This window comes from Gymnoscopelus braueri (genome assembly GCF_963280865.1).
Source record: "Gymnoscopelus braueri genome assembly, chromosome: 7".
Classification (NCBI taxonomy): Eukaryota; Metazoa; Chordata; class Actinopteri; order Myctophiformes; family Myctophidae; genus Gymnoscopelus; species Gymnoscopelus braueri.
This window is the reverse complement of record NC_137608.1, coordinates 43,770,236-43,783,622: the sequence shown is the minus strand read 5'-3', so window position 1 is coordinate 43,783,622 and position 13,387 is coordinate 43,770,236. Positions and strand designations below refer to the sequence as shown.

At 39.0% G+C, this 13,387-nt stretch overlaps 1 protein-coding gene across 1 annotated transcript in view; it reads left to right on the top strand.

Moving 5' to 3' along the window:
• ksr2 (kinase suppressor of ras 2) overlaps positions 1–13,387 on the top strand; it is a gene marked incomplete at both ends in the record, with an annotated part of 118,305 nt that overhangs the window by 10,529 nt on the left and 94,389 nt on the right. Inside the window, 2 exons of the mRNA XM_080433881.1 lie at positions 4,278–4,418; positions 6,464–6,614. Coding sequence (XP_080290007.1) covers positions 4,278–4,418; positions 6,464–6,614 — 292 coding nt within the window. The remainder of the gene's footprint in view (positions 1–4,277; positions 4,419–6,463; positions 6,615–13,387) is intronic.

Below are 13,387 nucleotides of genomic sequence, written 5' to 3'. Positions count from 1 at the left end.
ACTCCACTACATCTCAGAGTCAAATATTGTACTTATACTCCACTACAATTATTTGAAAACTTTAGTTACTAGTTACTTTGCAGATATAAATTATTACATTATAAAACATACATTAACCACTTTAGCCCTATTTTATACCTAGGCTATTTGAAAATAGACGATCTACAAGCTCACAACGTGTCGCATCGCGACGCGTTGTGAGCTTGTAGATCTGCTATTTTCAAACATTTTAGTGCTTTTACTTTTGGTACTTTTTTGGTATTTTGATACCAATACCTTTGTACTTTTACTCAAATAAATGTTGAATTACGGACTTTCACTTGTAACAGAGTACTCCACCATTGCAGTATTGATACTTTTACTTAAGTAAAATATCAGAATACTTTTTCCACCACTGGAGACTTGTATAGTTTCTTTTTTGGTTTTTGTCTTTCCAACCAAAATGAACAAAAATGTGACAAACAATAACTCTGGTCCCAAAAACAAATGATGTCAAAATAAAGGTACTTGACCAAAATGAGACAGAAATGACACATGAGGGGAACATATTATATAGTGGGTGGTCAGACCACCTTTAACACAAAGAGGGATAGACAAAGACTAACATTTAAACTGACTACAAATAACGACAGCATAAACCATACACAACACTAACTAATATTAACTTATGAGATTACAATACATCTGAATATCAAAAAAAATCTTAAATCTTAAAAATAATAAACCCCTGCCCCTCCCCATATGCAAAGGGCACATGGTGCAGTCGAATTAACCCATCAGCAGATCTGAAGCAGCTGGTCTCCCGTTCCTTGGCCAGCCAATCAACTCCAGCAGAGCTGGCAACTCAAAGAAAACCAAATCAACTTAAATGCAAATTAAAACAACTTGACCCTAACAAAGGTTAACTAATGTACGTGCACTCCAATCAGTAACCTTTCCATCAAACTTGCACTAAACAGTTTGTAATTTAACCGGTTCTGTGTGTAGTCGTTTATGTTTGTAGTGCTGAAAATTAATATAAACTAAATTAATAAACCAGAAAAGAGAAGTGTCCGCCGTGTTTTACTGACTTGTGTGTGGCTGCTGGTGTGGCCATCACAGAGCGTCTGCTAAATGCAGACAGTATAGTTCTAAATTCCTGAAGGACTGCTTTCCCCTTGAAAACAAAGGCAGAGCACAAGGTGATCAAACTGCGGCTGAATTGCGTCTGTCTGGGAAAACGCGGTTAACTCTCACAAGTGTGTAAAATAATGCCCACGCGTGGTCCGAGTCTTGATTCCCAGCAACAAGGGCTGTCACAATGACGATTAATTCATTGTCACACAAATAATTTGCGATTAACAATTTTATTGTGTTTTTTGGCATTGAATATTGGAACATACAAATTCAAATTGCATTTCTGATTGGCTTTTAGGCTTTGTAAACAACAATTGCACAAAATTGCACAGTTAGTACCTTGGAGTACCTCAAACCCCATATTGCTATTTGCCCATGATAAACAAACAGTACCTTCGGACGTGTTCAAAAATAAAACAAAATTATGCTTGTTCCTTTGTTGCCTATGTATTCATGGTCTGTACAAAGTATTAAATATTAAATATTTTAAAACAGTCAATGACCGATGTCCTTTAGTCCAACAGAGCCTTCATATGAAGTTGAAATCTACTGAGTGTGACCGTCACTTCAACAAAATGCCATAGATTTCACTGTAGTAATCCGTAGATTTATTGGATTACTACAGTGGTGGCAAAAAAAAAGGAATGTTGGTGCCATGCATGCAAAACATCTGTACCATATAGTTATGTTTCTGAGTAGATTTAATTACAATTAGAGCAAATATCTTTCCCCACAAGCTATATGTTTGGGGTACAAACCAACACAAACAGTGATATCAGTACAAATTCTATTCACATATTAGTGTGTAGTTTATACACCCCTGTTTTACACTTATACTTAAAATGTTCAAAAAAATTGCCAGAATGGCCGATCTACAAGCTCACAATATGTCACGGTGCAACATGTTGTGAGCTTGTAGATCTGCTATTTTAGCTATTTGTGTAAATTTGTGAAAATGTTCACCTACTGTATAAATAGCATGCCCAAAATAGGGACGCCAGGTTGAAAATGGTTAAAGTTGTACAATGCACAATTAACGATTTTTAGCAACCTCTGCTGGTCACTACCGTCACTGCATACAATTTTCCGTAGTCCTCGATTACCCAGAATTCCATTTGTTTTCACCGGAAGCCGGAAGCGTTTCAAAAAGCGTTCTTTTAATTGTTTTATACTATCTGTGGATCGTTTCTCTTAGCCAGTGGAGCATTAGTTACCATGAGCTGTGTTTTCTTTTTCTGTTGTTTTTCGATCTTACAATCCTACATTCTCTTAAAATCAGCGTGAGGTTCCTTTTTGCTATTAGCGCAGTAGTTCCTGGTGCAGACCAATTTGGAACTGTAACACAATAAAAATGTAAGCTGATAAATGGGTTCTCTGTCCTGATTGGCTGAAAATGTGCAACCCACCTGAAATGTAATTTTCGGTTTATCCTGTAGCTGGAGAGATGGGGTGACCCCTGTTACTGAACAAACACTACAGTATATAGATGGGTTTCCGCGCGACGTCATCACAGAGCAGAGTGTGCAATCTGCGCATGCCTGGGGTAGAACGAACCGGAAGCGCCCTTCACTCTGTTGTCGTGTTCGGGATTTAGATAGGCATAATGCTGCTATTATAGGCATAATAGGCATAATGCTGCTATTACAAACAGATCCAACTTCCGACAAAAATATTTTTTATTGAGTAAAGAAGATATTACAAACTGCATAATTTAATCTACTTTCATTAAACCCGGTGAAGACCATTTCTTTTATGAATGTACATTTGACTAGAGCTGCTGCGGGTAATAGCGCCCTCTATAGGCTCACCCCTCCACTGCGCGTGCATCATCCTCTCATGTTTACAAATAGGAAACCCATCTATAGTAATGATTACCATCAGAATATAGTGCTTTAACCTTTTAACAAAACACATCACTCACCTATACCTTTAACTTAGTAGTATTTCCATTTTTCAATCATTTATACTTCCATTCCGTACATCTCAGAGGTAAATTATTGTACTTACTAATTTGAAAAGTTTTAGTTACAAGTTACTGTGTAGATTTTGATTATTATTAAAAAAGCATACATTAACCAGTTAAGCCCTATTTTATACTGTAGGCCTACTACTGTACGTCTATTCAAAAACAGCCGACGTACACGCTCACAATGCGTCACCTCGCGATGTGTTGTGAGCTTGTAGATTTGCCGCGTACATTTAATTCGGTACTGTAAGTATATTTTGATGCCAATACTTTTGTACTTTTACTCAAGTAAAGGTTTGAGTACAGGCCTTTTACTTGTTTTTTATTTTTTTCCAGCGATTTTGTAACCCTTATTTTTTCACCCGGTGCCAATTTCTAAGTGATCCTGGGGGCTACACTCCCCTCACCAGCCTAGGGAGGTCAGGGCCGAGCTCATGCCTCCTTCAATGCATGAGAGCCAACTGACCCTCTTGTCACCTGACAGGGGGGAGTTTGTAGCGCGTGGAAGGAACACGTTATTCCAACCAGTTCCCTTCTCCTCCAGCAGGCGCCCCGGCTGACATGGGGGAGGCGGTATAGCGACCAGGATTACTACATGTTTTTGTGAGGGTATTAACTGCAGCGCCGGAGGAAGCCATTCCCAGTTGGGGGGGACATATTTGTACCGGCCCACGAAGTCGCGTTGCGCACCCCCATCCTCGCGCGCGCGCGAGGATGGGGGTGCGTTTTTTTGTGGGGGGTGCGTTTTTTTGCGGTTCTGGGCGGATATTTCCGAGTTTTGGGTAGTTATTTGCGGTTATTTCTTTTTATAACTCTTAATAAATGTGATTGTGCCGCTCTTCCACCTTCAAGCAGCTCACAGCAGCTCACAGCAGCTCACAGCAGCAGCCAGCAGTCCTCCCTTCCAGGCAGCGGCCGCGGGGTCCTAGTGCCGGCCTCATTTGAGGCTTTTTTTTCCTCCTCTTTTTCCCCGTGGCCTCGCGGCCCAAATACCGGTTCGCGGCCCACGCGAGGCCGCTCCGCGGCCCGCGGGGGACGAGTCCCCCCCGTCCCCCCCGTCTCCTACGGCCATGCCTGCGAGACACGGGGTAGTACCAACCAAAAAAAACAGGCCTTTTACTTGTAACAGAGTATTTTATATTGCACATCTACTTTTACTCGATAATAAAAACAAAGTCCCACTGTCCTTTCCCAGGGGAAGCTGGTGAAATACTTCAGCCGTCAGCTGTCCTGTAAGTGCAGAGTGGCCTTAGAGGAGCGCAGTGCTGAGCTGGAGGACTTCCCTCGCCTTGGACACTGGTTCCGCATCGTCAACCTGAGGAAGGAAGTCACACAGGTAAGTAGTCTACTGGTGCACAGTTAATCCATTAAGACCTGGAACGCATCTGTCATTTTATTTTTGGAGCTAAAAAGCATTATTTTACACTTTGGCTATTCAAAAATAGCAGATATACAAGCTCATAGCGCGGCACCGAGTGCCGCGCTATGAGCTTAGTAGATCTGCTATTTTTGAAAAATAGTGAAAATGTGTGCAAATCTTTGAATATATATATTTTTAAAGCGAACATTTTTAACTCAAGTCTTTGCTTCTGGGGGTCCCTGGAACAAAAATATTTTCCAAAATATATTTTTTAAAGATTTTCACACATTTTCACGATTATTCAAAAATAGCAGATCTACAAGCTCAAAGCGCGGCACCGAGCGCCGCGCTATGTGCTTGTAGATCTGCTATTTTTGAATAGCCAAAGAAATCTGAAAACGACTCCAATACTTTCCCGGTCTAAATGGCTTTTTAAAAGTCATTTAAGCTATAACTAGGCTAAGTTTGAACTTAGTGTGAGGTGGTGCAACTGGCTCTTGGTGCACAGTTAATCAAACTAATCTGTTATATATATCATCGCTGTCGGGCAGAAACCTCTTATTCTCCATATTCTAACTATTTGTGTTTTTTTCGTAAATGAATGCCCTACTTGATCATACATACTACAGCGTCACACAAAAGCATCAAAAGTAGCAGATCTACAAGCTGATCTGCCACTTTTGCTGTTTTTGAATTTGAATCCTGAAAAGTAACAGTTTTGGAGATATGAGGTTTCCACCTGACAGATATATTTTTTAATAATCGATTTTTAACACAAGCTTGTAAATGCTTGCTACTGTATATGTTGTGAGCTTGTAAATATGCTATTTTCACTATTATTGGTATATTTTTTTAAATTTCAGAAAATGGCTGAAAACCTTTGAATAGTTTTTGGGGGAAATGTCAAAATTTCAAACAGCAATGCATTGATATTAAAAAGAAAATGTACTTAGTCATTTTGTACTTTTGAATACTGGTCTAATTGGCCAGTGGGCCTGCATGTCTACACCACCCCCATATCATGTGGAGAAGCTGGTCATAACTAGCCTGGTTCCAGACTAATCTGCCGTTGCAATAAATAAATTGCCCTCGGATAGTCTGGCCACGCGAGGCTATGTCATAACTACCTGAGTCAGAATAAAACAGTTTTCTGTTTTATAACCATTACTTTTACTATCCATAAAAGATAATAATAATAGCCTACATATGATTTATGAAGCGCTTTTCTAGGTACTCAAAGTAGCTTTACAGAAACAACATAAAAACAACTTTATCATGAAGAACTAGTTAAAAAAAGGTAAACAAAAGGGGGGATTGGGATTTTATGTAGGAAATGCGAGGCGTTTTGGTATGAAAACCCAAATCTTTTATTTAACCTTGTGTGTGTCCTACAGTATGTCATGTCTGACATTTCACCGCGTGAAAAGCAGTTGAGAAAATCTGTGAGTCATGATTATTTTAACACCGGAGAGACCTCCTGCTTCAATAGACATACATGGGGACGTGCATCGCTCCAATGAACCGCAGCGGGCCAAAGAGGTGTCTTACTGTTTCTACATCTATTAGGGGTTTCACCAAACGATACGATACGATATTTGGCTCACAACTTCGATACGATTTTGATACGATACGATACGCACTTTTTTTATTATGAAAAATATATTGGGGAGAAAAAAAGCAAATGCAAACAAATAATTCTGTTTTTGCATTATTCAGATATGCGAACTTGTAGCTTTTCAGCTACAATAGCCGTTTTGAATCCAAATAGGGCTATAGTGTGACACCTGACCCGAAAAGAAAAAAAACATGTCACCCTTTTCACCTCGGGGCTGTTTGCATGCCTGATTATTATTATTGTAAAAAAATAAAAAAACATATATATATATATATTTTTTAAACGATATTTTTTTTCCTTCAAAACGATACATATCGTCACCAAAACGTATCGCGATATATCGCGGGACGATATATCGGCACACCCCTAACATCTATATATGTGTGTTGCCTGGCCTGTCTTCCAGGATATGAGCCCAGGTGAGGTGACCCTGGAGGGCCTGCTGGAGATGAGCGAGGAGCAGGTCTGCGAGGCGCTGCAGAAGTTCGGCGCCAGCGAGGAGGAGTGTGCTCGGCTCAACGCATCACTGTCCTGCCTCAGGAAGGCCCACCAGCTGGGTAAGGGCAGCGGCGGCTCGCTCTCTCACACTGTTTCATGTCAAGTTACCTCAAATTAACACATTAACCCATTCAATCCGGGAACGCATCCGTGTCATGTTAGATTTGAGCTATAACCATTATTTTGTACTTTGGCTATTCAAAATTAGCAGATCTACAAGCTCATAGTAGCGCGGCACCGAGTGCCGCGCTACGAGCTTGTAGAACTGCCATTTAAAAAAAAATCTTTCTTTTGAAAAATGTGTGCTCTTTGAATACATTATGTTTTTGGAAACAACATTTTTAACTCAAATCTTTGCTTCTGGAGGTCCCTGGAACAAAATATTTGACAAATGTTCGCTTTAAAAAATATATATATTCAAAGATTTTCACCCATTTTTACACGTTTTTTCAAAAATAGCAGATCTACAAGCTCAGCGCAGCACTCAGTGCCACGCTATGAGCTTGTAGATCTGCTATTTTTTGAAAGAATTACACAGATGCATTGAATGGGTTAAGACCCGAGGCCGATTCTGCAAATGCCTTCTAAATCAGTAGTTCTCATCACACTTTCAAGATTTTTCAAAAATGTAAAAGAATTGCAGATGTACAAGCTCACAGCGCGTCACTTTGTGCCGCGCTGTGAGCTTGTAGATCTGCTATTTTTGAATAGCCAACGCTAAAATCTAAAATGACACAGATGCTTTCCCGCTTTTAATGGCTTAATACGTATTAGGACCCCTATTTAGTTTTTCCGATATTGATTTTATAGTTTTATAGAGAGAGGAAACAAAGAAAAAAACAAGAACAAACAAACAAAACAGAAAATACATAACACGTAAAGTAAAACAAACAACCAAAAAAACAGATTATGCATAGTAAGCAGTGTTTGAGCTTGAATCAGCCTATCATGATGATGCTGATAGCAAATGATAGTAATGATAAGTGAAGAAGAAGGGAATATCCACACACAATATACTGCTCTCCCGTCTTTTTATTTAAAGGTAGGGTAAGTGATTTTCTTTGGTTAAAATAAGTGTTAAATATCTCTACATTCTGATAGTACTCATCGCTATAGAGTGTTTGTTCAGTAAAAGGAGTCTCCATGTCTCTCCAGCTCTTTATAAAACAGAAAATGCATTTTCGTTTCAGTTTCAGTTTCATTACCAATTTTATCCAATCAGGATAGAGAACTCAATCAGGATATAGATTAAACAAGTGAAATTGGAAGTGATGACACTAAGAAATGAGCAGGCAAAACGGGAACTGGAACACTAAAAATTAAGCTTAAAAATTGGTACTTTCTCCTGATTGGCTGAGATTTTGACACCTACCAGAAAATGTATTTTCTGTTTATTAAAGAGCTGGAGAGACGGGGAGACTCCTGTTACTGAACAAACACCCTATAGCAATGATTGCTAACAGAATATTGTACCTTTAACCAACAAGAATCAGAACAACGTTTCGCCCATGTTGGGCTTCATCAGATATACAGGCGCATGGCTGGAACCCTTAAAGCAGCACTATGTAGTTTTGGGTAGCAGCGGCCACTTTGGACACAAATAACATTGCGCATAACACATAGGTTTGACTCAAAAGTGAATAATAGGGCCCCAGATGTTCTCAAAATGTTTCTGGATTACATTAGATGTTGCTTTGAAGCCTCTCAAGATGTATCAATGATACAGACTCGCTAAGCCATCTAGAAAAACAAGAAACCGTGGAGGTCTTCCACTCTGTAAGGATGTTTCTCTTTGCTACAAGCATACCTTGAACACTGTAAGAGATAGTGCAAGAGAAGCTTTGGAACAACCAAACGAGGCAATTAGTGCATCAGGTTCACTCTGTAAACAGTATAGTTTGCTATACCAACCAAATACAAATGTTCTGCCAAAAAAGGGTCTTGTCCCAAAAGTTTTTTGGGACAAGATTAGAAAATGTGACCCTTTGAGAGGTTACATCTATCACAAACATCAGATAAATCAGGATACATTTGTATTAATCGTTACTTTAGAATAATGTATTATATGCATACATTTGAACTGAATGAGCTGCAACCTGGCATTATCCAACCCATGTGGATCCTCTCCGGACCCTTTACTCCTCATCTCCTCAGTCAATTCCACACCAAAATCTGCCTCCCAGGCAGACTTGATATGAGTTGATAATGGAGGTCGTGTTGGAGAACAAAGACACACTTTTTTATATTAATCTTTTGATAAAAGATGAAAAATGACTATTTATGTACAGATCAGAGATGGTTATCAGACCTTTATCCTTCCAACATGTAAAAGCTTGATCAGATTGAGACGGAATACTATTATGAGTCAAGCAAAAAGGACAGTTTCCATACAGTTCAGGAACTGAAAGCACCCTTCTTTTTTGTTTTAGGATTTTTATGAAAGATAGCTATTTCTCACTGACTGAGATGCCACTTGGGTGCATTAGAGAGGTCAACTTGTTGAAGAAACACGTTTTTAATTGACACTTGATAATGTTTTGTGTGGTCACACATTTGTGGGCCATCAGTCTTGAACATGTAAGTGTTCATGTAGATTTACACAGGGTAGTGAGAGTTAGTCTGGTGAATGTCGCCCTCTATGGAACAGACTGGGAACTGTCGGAAGCTGACAACATCTCTGTATTGTCCAGTGGTGGAAAAAGTACTACATTTCTTTACTTAAGTAAAAGTATCAATACTGCAATGTAGACACTCAGTTAGAAGTTACAGTCTGGTAATCAAAATTTACTTGAGTAAAAGTACAAAAGTATTGGCATCAAAATATACTTAAAATACCAAAAGTAAAAGTACTCAATATGTAGAATGTCCTGTTTCACAAGGTATCATAATTATGTATAAAATGTATTAAAATCTTTGGAAAATAGCAGCTCTACAAGCTCACAACACGTCGCATTGCGACACGTTAAATAGGGCTGAAGTAGCTCATGTATGTTTTGTAATTCAAATCTACAAAAGAAACTAGTAACTCAAGTTTTCAAATAATTGTAGTGGATTAAAAAGTACATTATTTGCCTCTGAGATGTAGTGGAGTAGAAGTATAAAGTATTGAAAATTGGAAATACTCCAGTAAAGTACTTGATTAAATGTACTTTCCATTTACTTTCCACCACTGGTAATGTCATTGATGTGTTCTTACATGGTTATTGATTAAATTAATGACATTTAAATAAGTGATGGGTCGCAATAAGAGTGACAACAGTGAGTTTCTTCTATTTATTCTCCATGTCTTTACAAGAAAGGACCGTCTGTGTGTGCGTGTGTGTGTGTGTGTGTGTGTGTGTGTGTGCGTGTGTGTGTGTGTGTGTGTGTGTGTGTGTGTGTGTGTGTGTGTGTGTGTGTGTGTGTGTGTGTGTGTGTGTGTGTGTGTGTGTGTGTGTGTGTGTGTGTGTGTGTGTGGGGGGGGGGGGTGTGCGCGCGCGTGCGTGCGTGGGCCTCACACACTGAATGTTATGACAGTCAGGTCTGCTAAGAGGAATGTATTTCACAACTACAACAAAAAGTACATGGAAGAACAAAGCTTATCAAAGACAAATCTCGGCTTAATCTAGAAGAAAAGCAGGGCAGTTCAATACCTGCGTTGTGACAGCGTGCGACTGTTGACAGTACGGGGCAGCGTGGGGCTAATATTGACAGCTGAACAAAAAGCAGCCTTATATTTTCACATAATCTTTATTGAAGGATTGTCACAGTTTACAGGATAAGATAAACAGTCATAAAAAGAAACCCTTCTAGTTTTCTGTAGAAAAAACACAAGACAAACACAACAAATACAAAACCTCCCACCCAACCCCCTCATAAGAAATGTTTGAAAAAAATTGACATTATATAAAAAGGTACAATGAAGAGAGCAAAAAGTGGAAAAAAGGAGGGGGAAAAAAGACAAAAAGGGGAAAACAAAAAACAACACACCAGCCAAAAGAGTACTCGTGGAGATGACATTATGTGATAGACTTGTTGGTCCAATATATTATACATAAAGAAAATACTGCTCTCAAGCACTTGAGGGGCCACCCCTGAACAAAAGGCAGCCTTAAACCACTTGAGTTCCCACTTTGGGCAAGTCAGCATAGGCAAACATTTTTAAAAACGTCAATAGTATTCAAAGAATTTCGGAAATGGCGGAAAATAGCTACTGTATGCGTAATTTTTTTTAACATGAATTATATCCCGTAAATTTTAGTTAGTTAGTTACAAAATGTGATTATTTTAACAGCAACAAAAGACCTGACACAGGTCACAGGCACCTATTAGTCATCTGAATTTCATAACCTCAAATCTGATGAATTAATTTTTAATCAAAATCAGGTGAATGAGAGAATAATTTACAAACGATGACAGAGATTATATGGTAGGAGTGTAGAAGGGAGAGTTGCGTCACGCTTTTGATCTCGCCGCAAAGCGGGATGTTGCCTCCTGTAGTTCCAAACATTGGAACTTCCTCATTGAGATAGAAAGAGAACTTTCGCATTCCATTCTTACATGGGGAGGCAACGCTAGTGTTGTCCAGTGGTGGAAAGTAACTAAGTACATTTACTTAAGTACTGTACTAAAGTAAAATTTTGAGGTATTTGTACTTTACTTGAGTATTTCCAATTTCCAATACTTTTACTTCTACTCCACTACATCTCAGAAGCAAATATTGTACTTTTACTCCACTACAATTATTTGAAAACTTTAGTTACTAGTTACTTTTAAAATTGATATTATGAAACATACATTGACCACTGTAGCCCTATTTTATACATAGGCTATTTGAAAATAGCAGATCTACAAGCTCACAACGCGTCGCACGCGACGCGTTGTGAGCTTGTAGATCGGCTATTTTCAAACATTCGAGTACTTTTACTTTTGGTACTTTAAGTATATTTTGATGCCAATACTTTTGTACTTTTACTCAAGTGACATTTTGAATTCCTGACTTTTACTTGTAACAGAGTACTTTTACATTGCAGTATTGATACTTTTACTTAAGTAAAACATTTGAGTACTTTTTCCACCACTGGTGTTGTCACATTGTTATATCACGCTGGTTAATACCAAGTAGCACATTGGAGGTGGTCTCCTTACTCTTCTGTTGAAAAGGTAGGCGCTCGGGTGGCGCAAACGGAGGTTGTGGGTTCGAATCCACCGTGGTGCATCCGGCTTTGTCGAGCGTCTACACGAACACAATGGGCCCGTGTTCGGGGGAGGGAAGCTGGGTGGGGAGGGTGCAGTGGTGGAAAAAGTACTCAAATTCTTTACTTAAGTAAAAGTACCAATACTGCAATATAAAAATACTCCGTTACAAGTAAAAGTCCAGAATTAAAAATGTACTTGAGTAAAAGTACAAAAGTATTGGCATCAAAATGTACTTAAAGTACCAAAAGTAAAAGTACTAAATATTTGAAAATAGCCGATCTACAAGCTCACAACGCGTCGCGCTGCGACGCGTTGTGAGCTTGTAGATCTGCTATTTTCAAATAGCCTTTGTATAAAATAGGGCTAAAGTGGTAAATGTATGTTTCATTATATCATAGTTTATATCTGAAAAGTAACTAGTAACTAAAGTTTTCAAGTAATTGTAGTAGAGTAAAAGTACAATATTTGCCTCTGAGATGTAGTGGAGTAGAAGTAAAAGTATTAGAAATTGTTAATACTCAAGTAAAGTACAAATACCTCAAAATTGTACTTAAGTACAGTACTTGAGTAAATGTACTTAGTTACTTTCCACCACTGGGAGGGTGATATCGGTCATTGCATGTACTCCTACGGGCTGGGGCGGCACCTGTCAGCGGGGAGTGTTGGGCGGGAGGAGTAGGACGAAGGCTCTACCTCCTCCTGGTGGGGGCTCCTCACTGGCAGGTGAGTCAGTAGCAGTGACAACACAGAAATGTGTGTGGGGAGGAATGAATTGGCATAACGACTAAATTGGGGAGAAAAAGGAGTAAAGAATAATTGGCCACTCTAAATTTAGAAGAAAAAATAAAGTAAAAAAGGTAGAGAGAGGGGGGTCAAAGAGGGAGAGAAGCTCTAGTAAATAATATAGATTCATGCTAGAAACAGGGTATGAAAAGGGGACTAATAAACCCTGTCTCTATTATGTCTGTTGTAACGGTCGCAGGGGCGGCCATAGCTGAGTGGTTAGTGAGCCCGCCTAGGGAGCCAGAGGCCCTGGTTGCCCCAGGTGCGATTCCAGGCCAGGCCAGCAAATGTGTCAATGAAATGAAATTTGTCCCTGAGCAAGACTCTTAACCCCTAATTGCTCACAGGCCCTCATTGGAAACAAGACCGTAAGGACTTTCATGAACGGACCTGTTTAAAAAAAGAACGGCTTGGCAGCTTTGTGTGTTCACTTATTTGATGGGACATTTTATTTGAATTCAAACACTTGACCAGTAAAATATGAATTGCCTGCAAATTGCTGGCTGGGGGTAAATGTGATACCCACGGTTGCACAATCCATGACATTTTACTTGATGATTAATTGTCAGAGTCAGACAAATAATTGCGATTTATTATCTAAACGTGTTTTTGGCATTGAACATTGGAACATATAAATTAAATTTACATTTCTTTTTAGGCTTTGTGGAACAAAGAATGCACAGGGCTGATATGACAAATAATTTAAAGCGGCACTGTCACTTTTTTATGAATAAAATATAATTTTGTCCAATCTGTATGGTAGAGTATGTTAATACAATATAACTTATACAGTTAGGGTGGTTGTATTTTGTTTCCCTGCTCTTCTATTGAAATATTTAGATTGTATCAAAGGTCATGTCTCACCTAGAGA